The 19,693-nt window shown below is 36.1% G+C and overlaps 1 protein-coding gene across 2 annotated transcripts in view; it reads left to right on the top strand.

Moving 5' to 3' along the window:
- The window catches only part of BANK1 (B cell scaffold protein with ankyrin repeats 1), a 393,852-nt gene that overhangs the window by 183,427 nt on the left and 190,732 nt on the right, over positions 1-19,693 (top strand). For both annotated transcript variants that reach the window (XM_020988297.2, XM_078148555.1), the window contains exon 7: positions 2,540-2,736. In XM_020988297.2, coding sequence (XP_020843956.1) covers positions 2,540-2,736 — 197 coding nt within the window. The remainder of the gene's footprint in view (positions 1-2,539; positions 2,737-19,693) is intronic.

Genomic DNA, 19,693 nt, shown 5'->3' with positions numbered 1-19,693 from the left:
ATTTTATTAATTATGCTAATGGATAATTAATAAAAGGGGTCTGTGACATTCTAGAATGCCAAAGACTCTTCATGAAACCCAGTCAACATTTACATGCTCTTGGAAGAATGGGTGTTTCTGAGGGTGGAAGTCAACTCTGTTTGGTTAAGAAGTAATGAGAGAATGAATGTATATGCCTATTTGTGTCCAATGGTAGCCATCTCTGGGGTGGGGGGGGAAGGAAGGAAAAAAAAGAAATTTACAGATAACTTTATTACATATTTAAAAAGAATAGCAAGTTTTACATAATAGGTTGCAGTTTCATATGCAATCAGCTTTTTCTTATACTATTTTATGGCTGTTTTATTGTGCTATATTTGTTTTATTCCATAAATTAAAAATAAAATAAAATTGAAAAACCTCGGTTTCTTTATATGTAAAACCGAGTTAATAATACACGTTATCTATCTAACAGGCTAATTATGAGGAAATGTGTTGTATGACTTATAATGTTATACAAATGTCAGGGAACATTTTGTTAATGTTGTTTTGCTTTACAAATTGGAAGAGAAAATTACTATGCAATAATTTCAGTCAACAAGCATTTATTTTAACATTAGGCTTGGAAGCTTCTATTTGGCCTGGGAGCAGCCGAGGGATTGAACGCCTCAAATTGTGACTCCCTCTGTTTACTTGCAAGCCCTTCTGTGGCCTTCTTATTCTGTCATTTATTCCAGTGGAATCAACTAACAAAAACATAAAATGAGCACGGCAAGATCAAGAATTTTAAAATGTTTTCCAGGCTAGCTGTTTTTCTTTTTTCCTATAAACCTTTCTTTCGAATTAAAATTCTCCTGAGATAATTGGAATTAGCTTTCACTCTGATGCCTTTGTCCCAGACTTGCCTTAAGTCTTTACATTGCTTGCCTCTGTTTATGTTGATAATGTCTCTATTAGAATAAGCTGGTGTGTGATTTCCATAAGACTTTTTTCAGGTTAGCATGAAAACATGACATAGTAACTGTCATTTATTAGGTCTTTGTCATTGGGAAAAGAGTTGAGCCACTTGTCCCTTAATGGATTTGAATAATTAACAAATAATTATGAAATTTCTACTTGAGAATAGGGTTAAGAAAGTTATTAAAGCTCCATAGAAACCATCCATCCAGAAGCCAGAAACCTGAAAGATTTGTCCATAATTTACAATATTGTGGTTTCTGTCTATTTGGTTGACTGGCTGGGTTTTTGTTTTAAAGTTTCACATAATATAGTGAATTAATATGCAACATATATATACATAATATACAATATATACAATATACATACCATAGGGAAATAATATATATCTTCACTAGGAATTTTTTTTCTGTTCAGCATCAGAACAAAGAAAAAAATTAAAAACTTGTCCATAAACTTAGAGATTTTTATATCTTGGCGTCCTGCTAAGCTGTCTGTACGTTCTAGAGAAATAATGATCAGTTTTTGAAACTCTCAAACAACACCAGAGTGAAGGTGGTGGTCATAACCAATAAAACTGACTTATTCACCATCTGCTTCCCCCATGCATAAATTACTAATGGGGGTCAGTTCATTTAGTATAGGAAATTAAAATGGAGGAATGAGGATTTCTTTCCTTTTTTTAAGCACAGCAGATAATTTCTAAAATTAGCAAATAATGAAGACATAGAATCACTGGCTGTGTCCAAGGATCAGCTCGACTGTCTTCTCCAAGACCCATGACCTTTTCTGGGCTTGCCAGTAATTCTCTCCTTTTCCCCCACCCATATCATCTTCCATTTAGTTATCTGTGTATATGTTGTATCCTCCAGCAAAATGCAAGCTACTTGAGGTCAGGGACATTATTGTCTTTGTCTCCCCAGTGGGTGGTATAGTACTTGACACTTTTTTTTAACTGGATCTGAGATTTCTTTAATATGGGAAACTACTGACAAGGAAGTTTTGACCAATATGAAGAAACAGACCTCAAGAACCCTATCCAAGTTGGCATTCTCATTTCTACATGTAACCAGCTGCAGAGAAATGCAGAGATGGCTCAAAGGTTCTCTTAGACGAGATGAATCAAGGAATTGATGTAATTGACATAAGGGATGGGACCGGGACATCCACTATCAGAATGTGAAGCACAAGACTACAGTTACATAACATGCACATGTGTGTGTGTGTATACACACATATGAATATGTATATGTATACACACATATGTCTATCCATGCATGTTGGTATGTATTTCTGCATGTATTTATATTTGGACCAGGTGTGTGATTTCATTTGCATAGGAAACTCCAAGTGAGTAAATTCCTACCAATAAAGGTCTGCACCTTCTCTGCCTCATATATCTTTAGAAAGTTGCTCGAGGGGCACTGTAAGTTTAGGTGATTTTCCCAGGGTAGCAGTTTATGCCAGAGGCCAGGTTCTCCAACTCAGAATCTTCTTGTGGCTGAGGCCAGCCCTCTATCCACTATGCCACACTATCTCTCATCATCTATGTGATATATGAATTTTAATGGTGTTAAATTGCTTTGCTTTTCTGTGTTTACAGATAAACAGTTTCAAGAATTTCCAAGCCTTCTCCATTGTGCTGCAAAGTTTGGCTTAAAGAATTTGGCTGTCCATTTACTTCAGTGTTCAGGTGCAACTTGGGCATCAAAAGCTAGAAACATAGAAGGAGAAGACCCAGCACATATCGCTGAAAGTCAAGGTCATGGGGAGCTCAAGAAAATCTTTGAAGAATTTTCAGTGAGTTACAAATGGGCCCAAATATTGTGTATGTGTTAGCATATTGTCCTTATGTGAAAATGTTGCTATTTGTCTATCATCAGTAGGACTTTGGATTCTTTTCCAGTAAAAGTGATTGGCTGAACTGATCAGTCCACACTTTCCCATTTTCTATTCCACATTTAACCAAATACTTTTGTCAGACAAGTTTAGGAATACAGTAAATTGTTAACCTTTAGTGTCACCTTATTAAAAAAAAAAAACTTAAATTTTCTACATGTTGTGGAGCCTGCTTGTTAGAGGTAACAAAATTAATCCAGTATTTTTTAAACCGTTTGCCTACTATAAATTTTTTGCTGGATTAGAACAAGTGATTAGAATATACATGAAAGCAAAATATAATAAAAGTTTTTTGAATCTGGTATGTGAAGAGAAATAAGCTAATTATTAAAAAAGAAAGAAAGAAATGAAAGTTAACAGAGTTAACTGATGATGCTTCTTCTGCGATTGTTTCCAATGATCTCCTACCTAAGACGTACTCTGCACTCAGCCTCAATCTATGCCCAGTCCAGAACCTGCAGCCATCCCTTTTAAAATACAATATATAAATAACACATCATGATAAGAGAGAAGAGAAATTTTAAAAAGCTATTTTACTCTGCAACATGAAATTTGTGAAATGTAAAACCCTTCTTAAACCCAATTGTGTGAAATACTAAACTTTACTTCCAAATTATTCTTCATTTTACCAATAAACCAGTGGGAGGTAATTGACATGATGCAGAGGAGTATTTTCCTCAAAGTTCTTCAACCTCTCCCCCAAATCTAAAAAAATAAGGAATTATGTGCCAGATATAGAGCAATTAAATCTGAATCTATAACATAAGAAGACTGAAAGATCTTACTGCATGAGGTAAGAAATAATATCTGAGAACTGAAATATTTAGAATCTCCACTCAGCATTGCCATGTCCTAACCAACTGGGTACACTAGATACAGTAGCCATGAGCAGACTCATAGCTTTGTGCTTCACAGTCTAGCAGGAGATATCCCTACCCCATCCCCCAAAGAGAACACCAACTACAGTAACTCCTTTGTCACCTCTCCAAGGAGAATCTTAGAATCACATTTTCATTTCTCTGAAATTGGTTTCATGTATAATGAGAATGTCAATATGGATAAGGTTCTTGGGTTGTGTTTCTTCATATTGGTCAATGGTGAAAGCTTTAATGTAGTAACAGTTAAATTAATGCCTAACCCTGTCTGATTTACTCCTTATCTGTCACTCCACTACCATCACTTCAGAAGTTAAAAAAAGGTTACTGCCCAGGACTGAAAGTATTTCATAGCTTCATAGATTTCATGTATCATCATGGTCAGAATACAGGCCAACACTCTGTTGATAACCTTCCCTCTACTTAATAAGTTGATCATCCACTATTTAATAATAGTCTTGCTTTTTAAGTCCTTCCCCTTTACTCTTTTATAACTTTTATATTCTGGGGATGCAGACTTAATAGCTGATAAATTATTTTCTGGTGTTGGTTGAATTACTGTGCTTTTCTGCATCCCCTGTGACTACAGGTTGTTTGGCTCTGTTAAATAAGATTCTTGAACATTTTTTGCCACATCAGTTGGGCAGCTGAAGAATTTGGACAACTATCTGATGTCAGCAAATGGCTGCAGCTGTTGCAAGGGATGGCCACAGCAGCCAATACCATAGCTCCTCAATTATTTTGACCATCCATAGATAATTATGGGTGCAGCCACTTTGTTTTGTTATGTTTTGCTTTTTAGTAACCAGGCTATAGCGAGCATTTTATTATGTAGTTTTGTGTATCTGTGCATATTTGACTTCTGCCACATACCATATACAAAATGTTCTCCTTAGAGCACCTGTCAGAATGATTACTTATTATCAGTTCTTTGTTTAAAAAAAAAAGAGAAAAGGTATGAAATTCTCCAGTAAAGAAATATCAGAAATGTACCTTGTCATTCTATAATAAGCTATAGAAAATATTAGGAAATGAACTCATTTAAAGACTTGTTTTCCCATTAAAAGCAATTTTATACCTGCCTGGGTAAATGGCATAATCTTTAAATGTTAATAAAATATCTACTTATTAGTAGCATATTTGTATATTATGTACTTTTCCTAGTGTTTATAATCAGACTGTTCAAGTGAAACATGAATGTTCAAAGTCTACATGGAAAATTAACTGAAACAGGTAAAATTTATCAAGACATTAATTAAAAATTAATTAAAACAGGTTAAAAACAGATAATTTCTTCAGTGTTTGCAAATTGGAACCAACCAATGATTCACAGCTATATAATGAAAAAAAAACAATGAATTTACACAAGTCTTTAGGAATGTGATATTTGTTCAATTTGACTATGTCAAACTAGAGAGTTGGAAAATAAACCTTTTGAAAAAATATCTAGAAAAATCGAGTTGATTTCAGCTGGTATAACTTAATGTGTGTTTGGAAGATACTTTATCTGAGGAGAGCTTTTTTTTTTTAAGTTGTGTTCTGTTCTCCAGACTCAACTGCTGTTTAAAAAATCAACAAACAAAAAACAAGTCAGGTTTTATATTCTCTTACTGGGTCAGGCGCATGACTGAAATAGTATTATCTATTTAAAAAAAAAACTGTCTGCAAGATGCTGACATTTTTCCTCATTAAGACATCCTCCAAGGAGGCATAAACCATTCTCAAAAATATTCTAGAGAAGAGAAAAGAGATACATGAGTCAGTTATTGCTAATATCATCTTGGCTGAGTTGGGGGGATGGGGTTTGCAGGGAAGCCCTGTGAATGATCTTTTCCATTCTTTTGGAGTCTTTTCTTCTTAAGGAATTAATATCTAAGTGTTTTAAAATTGTGTCCCCTCCAATTCAAACTTCTTTTGTACACATATTTGGTTAAGTTTATCCCCTTTCCTTAGTGCATGTTTCCAAATAACATTATCACTTCTCATCAACGACTAAGATAGTAGAGTCTAGCTTTGATAATTCATCATCAGTGAGAAAAGATTATTATAAAAATACTGAAAGATTTGGTCCGTTTGACATTTTTGGTCATGATAATATTGAATGATCTGACTTACCTGACTCTCACACACCAAGTTTTCTATAGACTCCTTTACTTCTTAATGTATGTTTTGTTTCATTTTTGCATGTATGTGTGTTTGTATGTGAGAGGTAGTTTTCCTAATTGTTTGATACTGTAAAGTTAAATTTCCATTGGGTTGGGTGTCTCTTCATATACTAAAAGGGCTTAAGCAGCTAAGATGGTTTCTGGTCCTCTTGTCTTCCATTGTGTGGCAGCCATTTGCTTGACCAGTTAATTATAAGGTACTGCAAACATCAATGAAATGAGCTCTCCTGACTGCTTTATTTGTCTTTCTGGAGAGAACCTGTAAGCTGCTTTTCCATTTAGCTGAGGATTTTTTTTAATCTTAACTACTTCATTTTCATCGCATGTTCTTTCCTTGGTAATTGCACTTGTTTACCTTATATTTCTGTTTGTTTAGACAGGAGTAGTCAAGCTTCAGCTGAGGTCCAAATCCTGCCTCCCCATAAGCTAAGAGTGGCTTTAATTTTTTTTAAGCACAATAAAACTTTATTATAAGATATAGTAACTATTCTTAGCTCATAGGCTGTACAAAAACAGGCAACAGAAGATTCAGACCAGAGTTTGCTAACCCCTGGTTTAGAGTGTTTGTAAGTTTAATATTGTCCTCACTTCTATGTTGTTGTTGTTGTTGTTTTTATATTTTTAAAAGATGCCTTACCTGCCTGTCTTTTCTTGAGTGTTGGCCTTTTTTTATTGATAATTAGGCCCAGATTTACATGGTATGTAATTTGGGGTTGTATAGTCACTCCTTTGTGGTTTTGTTGTTTTTTAAAAATGTTTTCATTCCTTATTTCATATAGAAGGTATCAAGTTATTGGTTGACAATGATCATGTTAAAAGTAACAATCATTTAATTAATGTTTGTAGGAACATTGCCTAAGAGAGAGATGATTCATAGCATCCTCTATTTAGTTGACCTTTTCTGCCACCTTTCCAACTCACAATGGAAAGAAATAGGGATTGAAACTAGGAGACGCTGTTTTCATTGTTGGTTTGCTTTGGCCAAAGATCATTTTTATCACCCAGGTGGCCAGTCTTTCAGTGATGAGTAAGCTTCTCTGGACTTGACTGTTGTGGTTCTTGGACAGCAGACACAAAGTCTGTCATCAGCCCTCTATTCAAAATATCTCTAGCTTTTGAACCTGCCGAAGCTTACGCTCCTTTGAAATAGTCTTATGGAGTCCAGAACACCTCCATGCCCTGATAAATCAACAGAGTAGGATTCTAGTGGAGAAAAACTATTTAGATCAGAAATCAGGAACCTTTCTGTGAAGCTTCTGAAACCAGTTACCAAGTTCTAGGAGTTGTGTTCTATATTTAAGTGGAATGTTGTGGTTGTGTTGTGTTTTGTCCTTCATTCTCCAAGAGGACCATGACATCAGGAAGATGTTGCCATGACTTGCAAATGAATTGATTTTAAGTGAGGGAGGCCATCAGCCTTACTTTCTCCTCTTGAGCCATCTGGGTCCAATGGCCAGATATAGATCAGGACAACAGGAGATGGCCGAGCAAGTGGCGTGTAACTAGGTATAGCCCAACATGAATCTAGATAATTTACTATCATTATTATAATTTTTTAAATCATTAAACATATAAAATATACATGTTTATATTATATATTATAATTATATTGTAATAATTATAATAATATATTATAATAATTTACATTTGTTTTATAGTTTAAGGTTTGAAAAGCACTTTTTGAAGAAACTCTAAGGAGCTGTTTTCTGGGTCCAGGGTAACAGTAGCAAGAAATGTTTGCTGAGAGGGAGTTTGTTGTACTGGATTGGTGATCAGTACATGCTGGTAATAGTCACTGCCCTGACACTGATTAGACTTTGAGCGAGTCACTTAATCTCTATGGGGCTCAATTTCCTCACCTGTAAAATTATCTGAAATATCCCTACTGAATTGTACCTATGAGAGGATTTGGATTCAATATCATCATTACTTTAACTGACTTGAAAAGTTGTAGGGAAATTCACACAACTCTGGTTTCAGAGATTCTCTGCAAATCTAGACACTAGATGGATCGAATGTTCTAATGCAATCAAAGAAAATTAATTTTTAAAAACATTTTATTTGTGTAAGGTTTCTTTTGCCCCTAAAATATTTATTGTCAAAAATGATTAAATTAATACTCAAACTAGCCTTTGTAGGTTGGTAGATGTTATCGTTGGCCTAGATGTGATAACAAAAGTTTGAAAGATTCTTTCTAAGTTCTAAAATACAAAGCAAGACCTGTATTTCAGATTTCCTTGCTTCCAACCTAGTGTCCCAAAGGTACACTCTGCAATTCCAAACGAAAAGCCCACTTAAATACATTCTGTTGTAATAAAAAAAAAAAGCCCAATTGTAAAGATTCCATAAGAAAATCAAGGATTTTGATTATACCTAAAGTGTAAGGTCTTTGAGGATAGGCAGCCCTCCAGCAAACCAGTGCCTTGCACGTGAAAGAATAAATGATTGTTGAAATGAATCTTAGAGGTGGGAAAATTATCTTTTTATCAACTTCCTCCTGGTTGACTATAAATGATCTTTAAAGAATGATTCCATCATGTCCTGGGTAGATAATTTTTCTTTCTGCGACCCAAGTTGCTATTTTTTGACCTACCTGTGAAGAATGCCTGTAATTCCTATGTACGCAGAGAAAGCATTTTCAAGTGTGTGTGACTATTGCCCTCTAGTGGCTAGCTCACAAATAATGGAACCCAAATCCTGTTGAAATAGATGGGTGAGGGTGAGGAGGAAGGTTGCTGGTAGACCGGGAATAGGAGGCTAAAGCTTTCTAATATAAGCAAGAATAACTTGGCCTATATAATGATTGCACTGTTTGATGAACAAGGTTTGTGTTTAAATAGCCAGCCTGCATCGATCTTTGTATTCACTGTATCTTGCATTTTCTATCATTATTGCATAATCAGCACTTTATTTTGCAAAAACACACACATATGTTATAGCTTTATTTTCCAGCTGTGTGTACTGCATGCTTTATATAACAGTTGTTTCATGGTGAGTCTTTCCTCCCCAATTGTGTTTAGGTTTTTGTAAGCAGGGACCATGTCTCGTTACCTGTCATAGCACCTAGCACAGGATTAGGCCTAGAGTAGATATTTGCTGCGAATACTTGTTGCTTAATTACATAGAAATTAAATTTAAGATGGAAAAGCAGATGTGATCTTGTGATGGTGCTCTTGACAGTGATCTAATAACCTTAACCTAGAACTCCTTTGTTTTAAACTAGTTTCTCTGACCTGAATTTCAGATGGTATTTGGGACGATGTGGGAGAAGAATACCAAATATGAGATCATTTTATGATGCTAGTACTGAATGCATTTTGGATAATTTTTAGTAACTTAAAAATTCAACTATAAGATAAGGCTATGGTGCTAGATGGAATCATTCACTGTGTTTGAAATAGATTTAACTGTCTAAATAATGATTAAACTTTAAGGTTTAGAACGGTAGAAGGCCAGAAGATTTTGAGTATGAAGGGGTTTCTTTAGACACATGTATATGGAAATATTATCCCAGGTAACATACTTTTGGAATATATTATGGAATGAAACCAGTATTCTGCAGTGGAAATTTTCATATTTCAGGTCCTTTAATTGACCAGAAAAGTGCTTTTTTCTTATTTAAAAAAAAAGTTGCTTTCTATGGCTACAGAATTAGCTGGAGTTTCTTTAAATCTAGGTTTAAGGACATGGCTCTTTTAGTTAGTGGGAACTTGATCATTGTATCAGTATTGGATGCTTCATGACTTGTGTCAAAGAAGAGTCAAAGGATATCCAAGAGGGTCAAGTCAAATCAATTAATTGTCTACACTATGCTAGGCAGTGTGCTAAGGGTTCAAAAGAGAGGCAAAACTAGCCCCTTCTGTCAAGCAGTTCACAATCTAATGGAGGAGAGATTACATGCAAACAACCATGTAGTGGTTGGTTGCTATGACCAGACTGCCGTCTGTTTTAAACAGAGAATAGTATAGAAAGAAAGGCTTAGAGCAGGTGATCAGAGAGATATATGTTTGGAAAAGAAAGTAGGCTGCTCATAGGCTGAGAGTGAGGAATGACCAAGTGATGGACAGCCTAGCAGCTCCACTGGTGTCTACCCAATGTCAAGAGGTCAGAGGATCAAGAGAAAGGGAATGTTGGCAGAACCTCCATGATGAAGTTATAGAAGGGCAGACAAGATTAGTGTAAGAAGGATAGATCTGGGTGAGTTGTCATTTGGGTCGTGGGAAAAATATCCACATTAATGAGATTACAGCTCCACAGAAGGACCAAACAAGGTCTGGTTGTCCCAAAAATCTTCACGTAAGTTTAAGTTTTACTAATTTTAAAAAATTCTTGTGATAATATTAGCAACTTTCAAATTCGTTACTCCTAATGGTAAGTTCCTACAAACTGTAACACTAGGCCCTGATTTTTGGCTTAAGGTCTACTTATCCCAATATTTTCCCATACTAATCTCCACTGTAGAGCTACAATAAAAATCAAATTTAATATTTTAATATGGACCAAACTGGATCATCAGAGAGTTACATTTAATATCATCAGCTGAGGTGTATCAAATACAGTATGTCCCAAAAGTCTTAGTGCAGATGTAAGCTATTCAAGCTGTTTTTATTATCGCTTTCATACAAAATCTGAAAAAAATATTAAATTTGATTTTTATTGTAGTTGTATAATTGATATGAGTATGGGAAAATGTGGCTCAGGTAGACTGTAAGCCAAAAGGAAGGACACAGTATTGTAGTTTGTAGGAACTTAGTATTGGAATAGAGAATTTGAAAACTATCCTCATTATCACAAGGCAAGTGGTTTTTTACCCTGACAAGTACACCAGGGTTTTCATGTCAATTCCTGTGTTTAATCTTCTTGAAACAATCATAAAATCCTTAAACAGAAATCATACATCTTAGGCTTTAAGGACAAAGATTCAGATTAAAATAATGTGTCAAAACATTAAACATGTAGTTTTCTTTCCCCCCATCATTCATCTGAAACCTAGATTTCATGTTTTGTTTTTTAGTGAAAATGAACTTGATTTTAGACAAAAGAACCATGTGCATCTGCTTATGAAGTTGCTAAGCCACAGTATTTTTTTCTGACAAGCTTCAACTTTTTTTTTAATAACCAGAGACCATTTCAAAAACCCTTTGTCTGTATTTTTATTGCGAATGTTGAAGGAGTGAAAAAGACAATATACTTCTGTTGAAGCTGTCAGGGGAATTAAGTAGTTTCATTTCATGTCCCACTCTGCTCCAATTATGTAAGTAGTATAGAATTATTGGGCATATAGATGCTGTTTATTATACTAGCTCACTAATAGCATACTTGTTGAGTTACATAACTATAATGACTCATTTTAAATGTGAGAATTATAGCCATTCAGGATTGGAACAAGACTTTAAATACCTTAAGGTCAGATGTACAATTCTAGGCAAGTTAGAATCAGATGAAGAGGGTTGATTTTATCTGAGTGCACACTAGTCAACCTAGGGCATTAAAACAACAAAATGTAAGTTCTCAGAAAACAAGGGAATTTATGTCCTGTAAATTTCTTATTCGAAAAAGATTCCATTTCTCATTATAATAAGCTTATTAATTTATTCATCATAATCATTGCCCAGCTCATTAAGACATAGACTAATTTAACCATCCCAACATTGGAGTACTTCCCAAGTATGTACTAGTAAACACTGTGGTTAGTTAGTAACTAAAGAAAAGAAATCATGCTGTCTTGCCCTTCAGGGGCCTTAAGTCAAGTGGGAGAAAGTCATTTATATAAGCGTATTTGTGGATACTATCAATGTGGTGTAGCCAATTTAAGTTTGTTTCAAAACATTGTAAAGTTTTCTCTTTAACTGTTGTTTTAAAAACATAATGACTCGTGATTAAAAATGCATGCTCTTTTTGAAAGCACTTGTGAAAAGAGCAATTTCACATCTGATGCTGTGTTAGAAGTCACGCATAGGTCTTTCTTCTGCACCATATCTAAATAATGTCCAATAAGGCTGTAGCAACAAGAGTTGCTATCAGAAGAACAAGAGGAAAAAAATAGTCACAGTGTTCTGTGTCTTGTAGGGTACAGGCTACCCACACAAATATTTCTTAAAGTTACAAAAGATTTAAAATGTTTTTTAAAACACTATAAACTGTTTATTATTTATTAAAAATGGAAAATATGTTATTCCCTTTCCCAATGAATTAAGCCTAGTTGTTCTAATAACATGGGCATATTAATCAAAGCATCAGTGCTTTCCTATGCAGTCCTATCTAATCTAATCCAACAAGATCTTATTAAGCTTCTACTTTGTAAATATTGTCCTATGGACTGTGGATACAAAGACTGGAAGAGAAAAAAAAGGTCACCCTCAAGGAGCTTACCTTCTCCTAAAGTGGAAGGGAAACAATATGGAAACAAATAATTATATACATGCTAATTTTAGTAGGAAAAAGAGATTGTTAAAACTTAAGGAGATTGAGAAAAGTTTACCATAGGAAATGGAACAGTAGCTGAGCCTTGCAAGAAATAAGGATAAAGAACCCAAGAGCTAGAAGTAAAGAGACAGTATATTCTAAGCATGGAGGATACTTTTTTCAAAGGTACAGAGGTGAGAGATGAAATGCCAATCTTGGGAAAGTGAGTGGGCCAGTTTGCCAGAAGTATAAAGAGTGCATGAAGGGGAGCAATGTGCAATATCCCCGGAAAAGTAGTCTGGAACCCCAAATTGGAAGACATCAAATGCCTACATGAGGAGGTATATGTGTGACAGGTGATTTCCATGATCATACTTGCACCTTAAGAAGCTGTCTAGAGAATGGATTGGAAAAGGTTGGAACTAGAAGTCTGGCTTCTTATTAAAAGGCTAATGCAATTGCCCAGACAAAAGGAGATGGAACCCTGACCTAGGAGAGTTGCCATTGAGTAAAGACAAGAGAATGGTTACAAGAGACATTTGTGAAGGTAGACTCAACCAGATTTGGCATCCATTAAGATACAGAGGTAAAGAAGAAGAGAAAACTAAGAATTACTCTAAGGTTGATAAGCTAGATGACAGGAAGGATGCTGCCGCCATTAACCAGGATAGAGTCTTGAGGAGGATTAGGTTTGGGAAGACAGAGAAACAGTGTGTTCTTTTTTGGACATGTTGACTTTGAATTCATGTATTTAGAGATGCTCAGTGAGCAGTGGGCAAAGAAGGACTGGAAATCAAGACTCTAGGGCTCAATATACGGATTTGGGAACCATCTTCGAGGAGATGATAATTGAACCCATTCAAGGGAACTAATGTGTGTGGGAGAGGACACAGAAAGATAAGAGAGGGAACCAGAACAGACAGTGGAGGATACTCCTCTCCTCCCATAAATATCTATTTACTTATATCTATATCAATATGTGTGTATGTATGTGTATATATATATATATATATATATAAATACATATATGTATTGTGTTGTATATATGTATAGAACACATATACATGTATGTGTGTGTTAAACATATGTGTGTATTACCTCCTCTTGGTGGGATTATATTCTAATTCTAGGCAAAGCAGCTTAAAGAACATAAATAACCTCAAATACTGAACGTGCTACGCTAAATATAAAGAGATGGCAAATGTGCTAGGAAATATATACATGTATATCCAAAATTTCATGTATAAGTCCTTGTGGTTGTGTTTGTCTTTCATCATCAAAGAGGACTATGACATCAGGGAGATGATGGTATAATTTGCAGTTGAATTTTTTTTGAGTGAGGAAGGGCTGTGCAAAGTCACCAGCCTCACTTTCTCTTCCAGAACCATCTGGATCCAGTGGCCAGATCAGAACAACTTGAAATGGCCCACTGAACTTACTGAGAAAGGAAGGACATTATGGGAGGAGGGGACAGGTCAGTAAATAACAATCAATGGAATATGGATTGGTTGAGGAATTTAGATTTCATGATTGCTATCTTCATGCACTTGTGCGTCTGCAATGTGAGTGAAGTATTGGATTTGTCCACTTAACTGGGTGGGGGAGGGGGGAGGGGGAGCAGAACTATGAAAAAGGGATAGAAGTGAAAGACAGACAAATTTAGGCTTAAAGAAGAGGAAAAACTGCCCAACAGGTAGTGCTGCCTAGACGTGGAGTAGACTACTTCAGGAAGTAGAATAGATATTTTCAAGAAAAGCCTGAATACATCATACCGAGAGGAAATTATTCTTTAGGCAAGGGTTTTACCAGTTGTCCTATGAGGTCATTCCTGCTCTACTTTTCTGTGCCTCTGAATTCTGAGCAGCCTCCCAAAGGCAATGTAGTCTATGTCTTTCCTCCTGATCAGTTCTCAATCCATCTAGAGTACCTGAGTAAGAGATATTTTGGGATGAGCTAACTCAAATGTGCAGCCCATCTGATCCCATTGTCATACAATCTAGGCAATAATAATAACTAACATTTATATAGCACCTTAATGTTTGCAACCTGATATGTATATTGTCTCGTTTGGTCATTCCAACGATCCCAGAAAGTAGGTGTTATTATTATCCCCATTTTACAAATGACAAAACTGAAGCAGAAGAAGTTCAAGTTACTTGACCAGAATCACACAGCTAGTAAGCATCTTAAACAGGATTTGAACTCAGGTCTTCCCTACTCTAGGGCCAGCACGCTAAGCATTGTAACACCCAGCCGCCAAAGCAACTCACACTTTTTGTGTATTTGTCCTTTCTTGTATTATTAGACCACTGTCAATTTTAGGAACTATAGATATCATGCAGGAGGTTCTGGAATACAATATTTTCTGGAGGTCCATCTCAAGCATAGGGAATCTTCTTTCCATTTGGGCTCTTTGCCAGGCACCCTGCAGGACTGGAAAGCACCTTCAGTGAATACAGCAGTTCCCTGTTTCAAACCTCCCTTGATATTAATAACTGGATAGTTAGCAAGTCTCACTAGCCTCTGGCTGCTCAGACACAGTCTAAACAGTAAGTTAATAATATAACCAATGCTTGCTTTTCTCAAATGCATGTTATTTCATTAGGGGCATATGTCTATGTATAGAATTATAAACACACGGGTGTGTATATATAATCAGAGGCATTTTAGAGCTAGAGGGGACTTCACAAGATGTTTCCACATGATACTATTCTGCTTATATCTAATAGAGTATTGAATATGAATGTTTTCAGCTTGTCTGATGTGCCCCATAAAATGGTATCTCTTGTTATCTTTGAACACACGATGAAGCCAACTTCATGATTCAAATAGCTCCAACCTGACCCGTTTGAACAAGCTGCTTATGTAATTGGCCAAACCAGAATATTTAGATCCACGAAGTGGATTTCTTGTTATTAACTCTGAAGTGTTCAACATATATCAAATCAACCAGACCATATCCCAATTTCCACCTCCCTTGACTTTGTCAGTACAAAGCTATAGCTTAAACAGCAGCTCAACATGATACTAAGGAGAGAAATTTGCCTTGACAATTTTTTTTTAATTGAAAAAGTTTGCATGTCTTTCCTTTTATTCTTTGATGCATAAGAAGAACACTGTTTAGTGATTCAAGTGGTAATCTTAGAATCAGGTAGACTGGAATTAAATCCTTCCTGTCATACCTCCTGGCTCTATGACCCTGGGGAAACCATCTATCTAATCCCACCCTGGGCAGGGCTAAGCCTTAAGACTAAAAATATTAGAACAGGTGCTGATCTGTATTTGGGAGAGGGAGTTTCCTAACCAAGAATTCCCTACATTAAAGAAGTAGCAGGTCCACACCCAAAACAATCTATGTATTTTAGCTTCTAGAAAATTATTCCATTTCATTTTATTCTTATGTTCAAAATATTATTGCTAATAACATTGAAAAGATAGAGCACTGTTTCTTCTAAATTACACATAATTTGTTGTGTGATCTGACGTTCTTTTCAGAATAAAGTCTACATTTTTAGAATCAAAATTAGATGAAAAATATGCCTAATCTCCATTATTTTTTTATTTGATTGCTTTTCCCTGATTTCACCTGCTGGGCTTTTGTCTTTATGGACTTAATCCTTATTTCTCATAACCAGTCATGTAACACAAAATGCTTATCAGGATAAAGAGAAGAGCGTCATCAGGCAAAATCCAAAGACGATGATATAAGACCTGCTTTGTTTTACTGTAACTGTAACACTTCAATATATACAAGTCATCAGCTGGGTGATTAGTGACCATATTACACCTCCTACCCCTATTCAGTAAACTATACCTGGGTCTCTATTACCTGCAGGATCAAATGTAAAATCCTCTGTTTGCCTTTTAAAGCCTTTTACAAACTAGCCTCTTCCTACCTTTCCAGTCTTCTTACACTTGACTCCTTTCCACATACTCTGTGATCAAATGACACTGACCTCCCATGTTTTTATTGGCTGTTCCCCATGCCAAGGCAACTAGGTGGTGCAGTGATAGAGTGCTGAAGCTGGAGTCAGGAAGACCAGAGTTCAAATATGGCCTTAGACATTTACTAGCTCTGTGACCCTAGGCAAGGCATGAAATCGTGTTTGCCTCAGTTTCCTCATCTGTAAAATGATCTGGAGAAGGAAATGACAAACCGCTCCAGTATCCTTCTGAAGAAAACCCCAAATGGGGTCACAGAGAGTCTGGAATACTCTTGCTCGTCCTGTTCACTTCCTGGCTTCCCTGACTTCTTGCAGTCTCACCTTAGTCTTACCTTCTGCAAAAAGGCTTTCTTGGTCCCCTTTAATGCTGAGGTTACCCCCATATATCCTGTATATACCTTTTTGAACATAGTTATTTGCATGTTTTCTCCCCCCCATTAGATTGTGTGCTGCTTGAGAGCAGAGAATGGGTTTTTTTTATCTTTGCATCCCCGGATGCTTAGCACGATGCTTGACACATAGTAGACACTTAACCAAATGCACTTGACAGACTGATACACAGGACAGTTGGATGTAACACAGAAGTAATCAAAATGCAACGAACTTTTTAACAAACATCAACTAGGTGCATAACTTGGTTAGGTACTAGGGAAGATGTGACTCCTACCTTCATTGAACTTAAGTCTTTTACAGGGATAAGGCACAAACACAGATCACTCTGATAACATAATATTACAAAATGAATTTAGAAGAGAAAAGCAGAACAGAAAGTTCTTCCAGGGGCAAAGGAGGAAGTTGTTACATACAGGAGGGATCCAGGCAGGCTTCATGAAGATGACTTCTCCTGATCCCCTCGCCTACTAATGCCTTCTCCACAAAAATTAACTTGTTTGCATTTTGTGGATATTTCACTTATGCCTGTATTCCTTCATGTTGTCTCACAAGAGAGAATGTAAGCTCCTTGAGGGCAGCAGCCATTTCACATTTGCCTTAACAGAGTTCTCAGTATGTATATTGTAGGCACTTAAATACTCACTGGTTGGTGAGACAACTTTAACTTTAAATGATGGTTAGGAATTCAGCAAGCAAAAAGGGAAAAAGAAGGCATTCCGAGCATGGGGAATGGTATAAGCAATGGCTTGGAAGGGGGAAAAATAGACAGGAATGAATCCTTTGAGAAAATTACTCTCCTGCATCTCTAATCTGGAGCCCTCTTCTGTCCCTTCATTTAACTTAACCTCAGATAATTCTTACAAGAACAGCTGAAAGTTCATTAATCCACGCCAGAAAACATCAGCATTCTCACTCAAGTAGCCTTAAAAGAATTAGAATAAATTAGATACCCCAAAAGATGCTTACCATCTGCAAGTAATGCATTTGGACAGCTCAGGGCTGCCTGTGGATAGATGCAAGAATTTAGAACGTGCTGTTGAATATATAGAAATATATAGAAATCAATAACCAGCTTAATTTCTCTTCTCTGCCTCTATCTGGAGTAGCTCAACTTTGTGTCTCTTCCATCCTGCTACCATATCGGGAAGGAGACTCTTTGATTTAAGCTGGTTATGCTTCCCTAATGTGAATATAATGTCTTTCCCAAGAAGGACATTACATATGCCCTGTGTGGGTGGGTGGGTTAGTGAGGATTCCATAAGATACCATTAAAGAAGGGAAGGGGAAGAACAGGTGGGAAATAAAATAGAAATCAAGAGTTTGATGAACCCAAATACTATCAGGATGAATTTAATCACCTTAAAAGCTACTGTAATAGCTTTAGAGAGAAGGAAATAGAGGAGATACTTAGATTGTGGTTAATTTAAGCTGTGTCTTTTATTAACAGAATATCTCCACAACTGAATGAAAGGGAAAACAAGTCAGATAAGCAACAGATTGTTTAATTTATATAGCAACAAACTAATTTCTCTTTTCTAAGTTTTACAAATTCCCAAAGTGTTGTGGTTACCAACACCCTGTTATATCAATTAATCAATGTGTTATAACACCTCACATTTATGGAGCACTTTAAGATTTGTAAAGCACATTTCATACATTAACATGTCACAACAATTCTTTGAGGTAGGTGTTATTATTATCCCATTTTACAAATGAGGGAACTGAGGCAGAGAGAGGTTAAGTCACTTGCCCAGGGTCTCACAAGCAGTAAATATCTGATGTAGGATTCAGAATCAGGCCTGCTTGACTCCATGTCCCATGTTCTATCCACTGTACCACCTAGCTATCCATAAGTATATATTAAGCACTGATTCTGAGATCAGCATTGTAGATAAGACAAGAAAGAACCTGCCTTCAAGGATCTTATAATCTATCAGAGGAGATAATATGTGCATATAGGAATATATGACAAATACACAAAAAATAAACTCTTTTTTTTTGAGGGGGGGGTTACTAGCACAAACAGAAGGTATAATGAGTTGCCCAAAACAATATATACCAGAGGCATGATCTGAACTTCATTACTCTGATTTCAGAGACAGTATTTTTTCCCAATTCTTTCCAATGCCATTTTATTTTCCTATTCACTCTAACCATCCCTTTTCTCCTTCCCAGTCCAATTCCCTACTCTCACCCCATTCCCACACCAAAAATGAGTTTGACATTTTAGAAAATTATAGTAGGTTTAAAATAATCTTCTTCTGGGGATGTTAGAAGAATTTTGAGACAACCTTTCAATTAATTGGAGGCGCACATAGAGAAAGGGAGAGAATGAAAAATGATAAACTAGGAAATAGATTTAGAGCTAGAGAGAGGTGGGTATGTCAGGCTTTTGGTATTTACCTCTCTCATCGTTTGAAAGACATTTCTTGGATTTGGATGAAGATTTTTATTTTTCATATTTCTTTTGGGTTCTATATTTACTGCATCATTAAACATAGCCAAACTTAGAATAAGATAATGAAATAGACTTTCTGTAATGATTTGCCAAATTTCTCCATCAAATGTGATTTATTGCTTAATTAGGGAAATTATCCTCAGGCTCTTTATCAATAAAGGGACCATTAAGAAAAGGTATTTCTCAGGAGCACTAAGTTCATAGTCCAGAAAACAGTTCAAAGCAATTCATTCCTCCTCCAAATAGGGTTAGTCCTAATTAACAGAGTCAGGCAGAAGCCCTGTTTATTCATAGATGACAGAGCTACTGATTGCTTTGTTCCTGATTTCACAACAAATGATTGATATTTTCACCAAGTTCCTAGAATAGCTAAAAATATCTTCACATCGTCTGTGCATAAGGTCATGGCACATGTGTGTGCATGCGAGCACGCACGCACCTTAATAAATGTTTCCTAGATTCCAATACATTTTGATGACCTGGCTCATGCAGGAAGAAACCAAAAGAAGCAGACCCTACCACGCAGCCAAGTTTCTTCTCTATCTCTTTCAGTAAAATGCCAAAGAGGGCATCTCTTTTCAGTGCCCTGATTAAAGGATTGGGTGTGCTATACTGAGC

The sequence above is a fragment of the Phascolarctos cinereus genome, unplaced genomic scaffold (genome assembly GCF_003287225.1).
Source record: "Phascolarctos cinereus isolate Bilbo 61053 unplaced genomic scaffold, phaCin_HiC Scaffold_9;HRSCAF=440, whole genome shotgun sequence".
In the NCBI taxonomy this organism is placed as follows: domain Eukaryota; kingdom Metazoa; phylum Chordata; class Mammalia; order Diprotodontia; family Phascolarctidae; genus Phascolarctos; species Phascolarctos cinereus.
The sequence above is the reverse complement of the archived record's forward strand: the minus strand, read 5'-3'. Positions and strand labels throughout refer to the sequence as shown.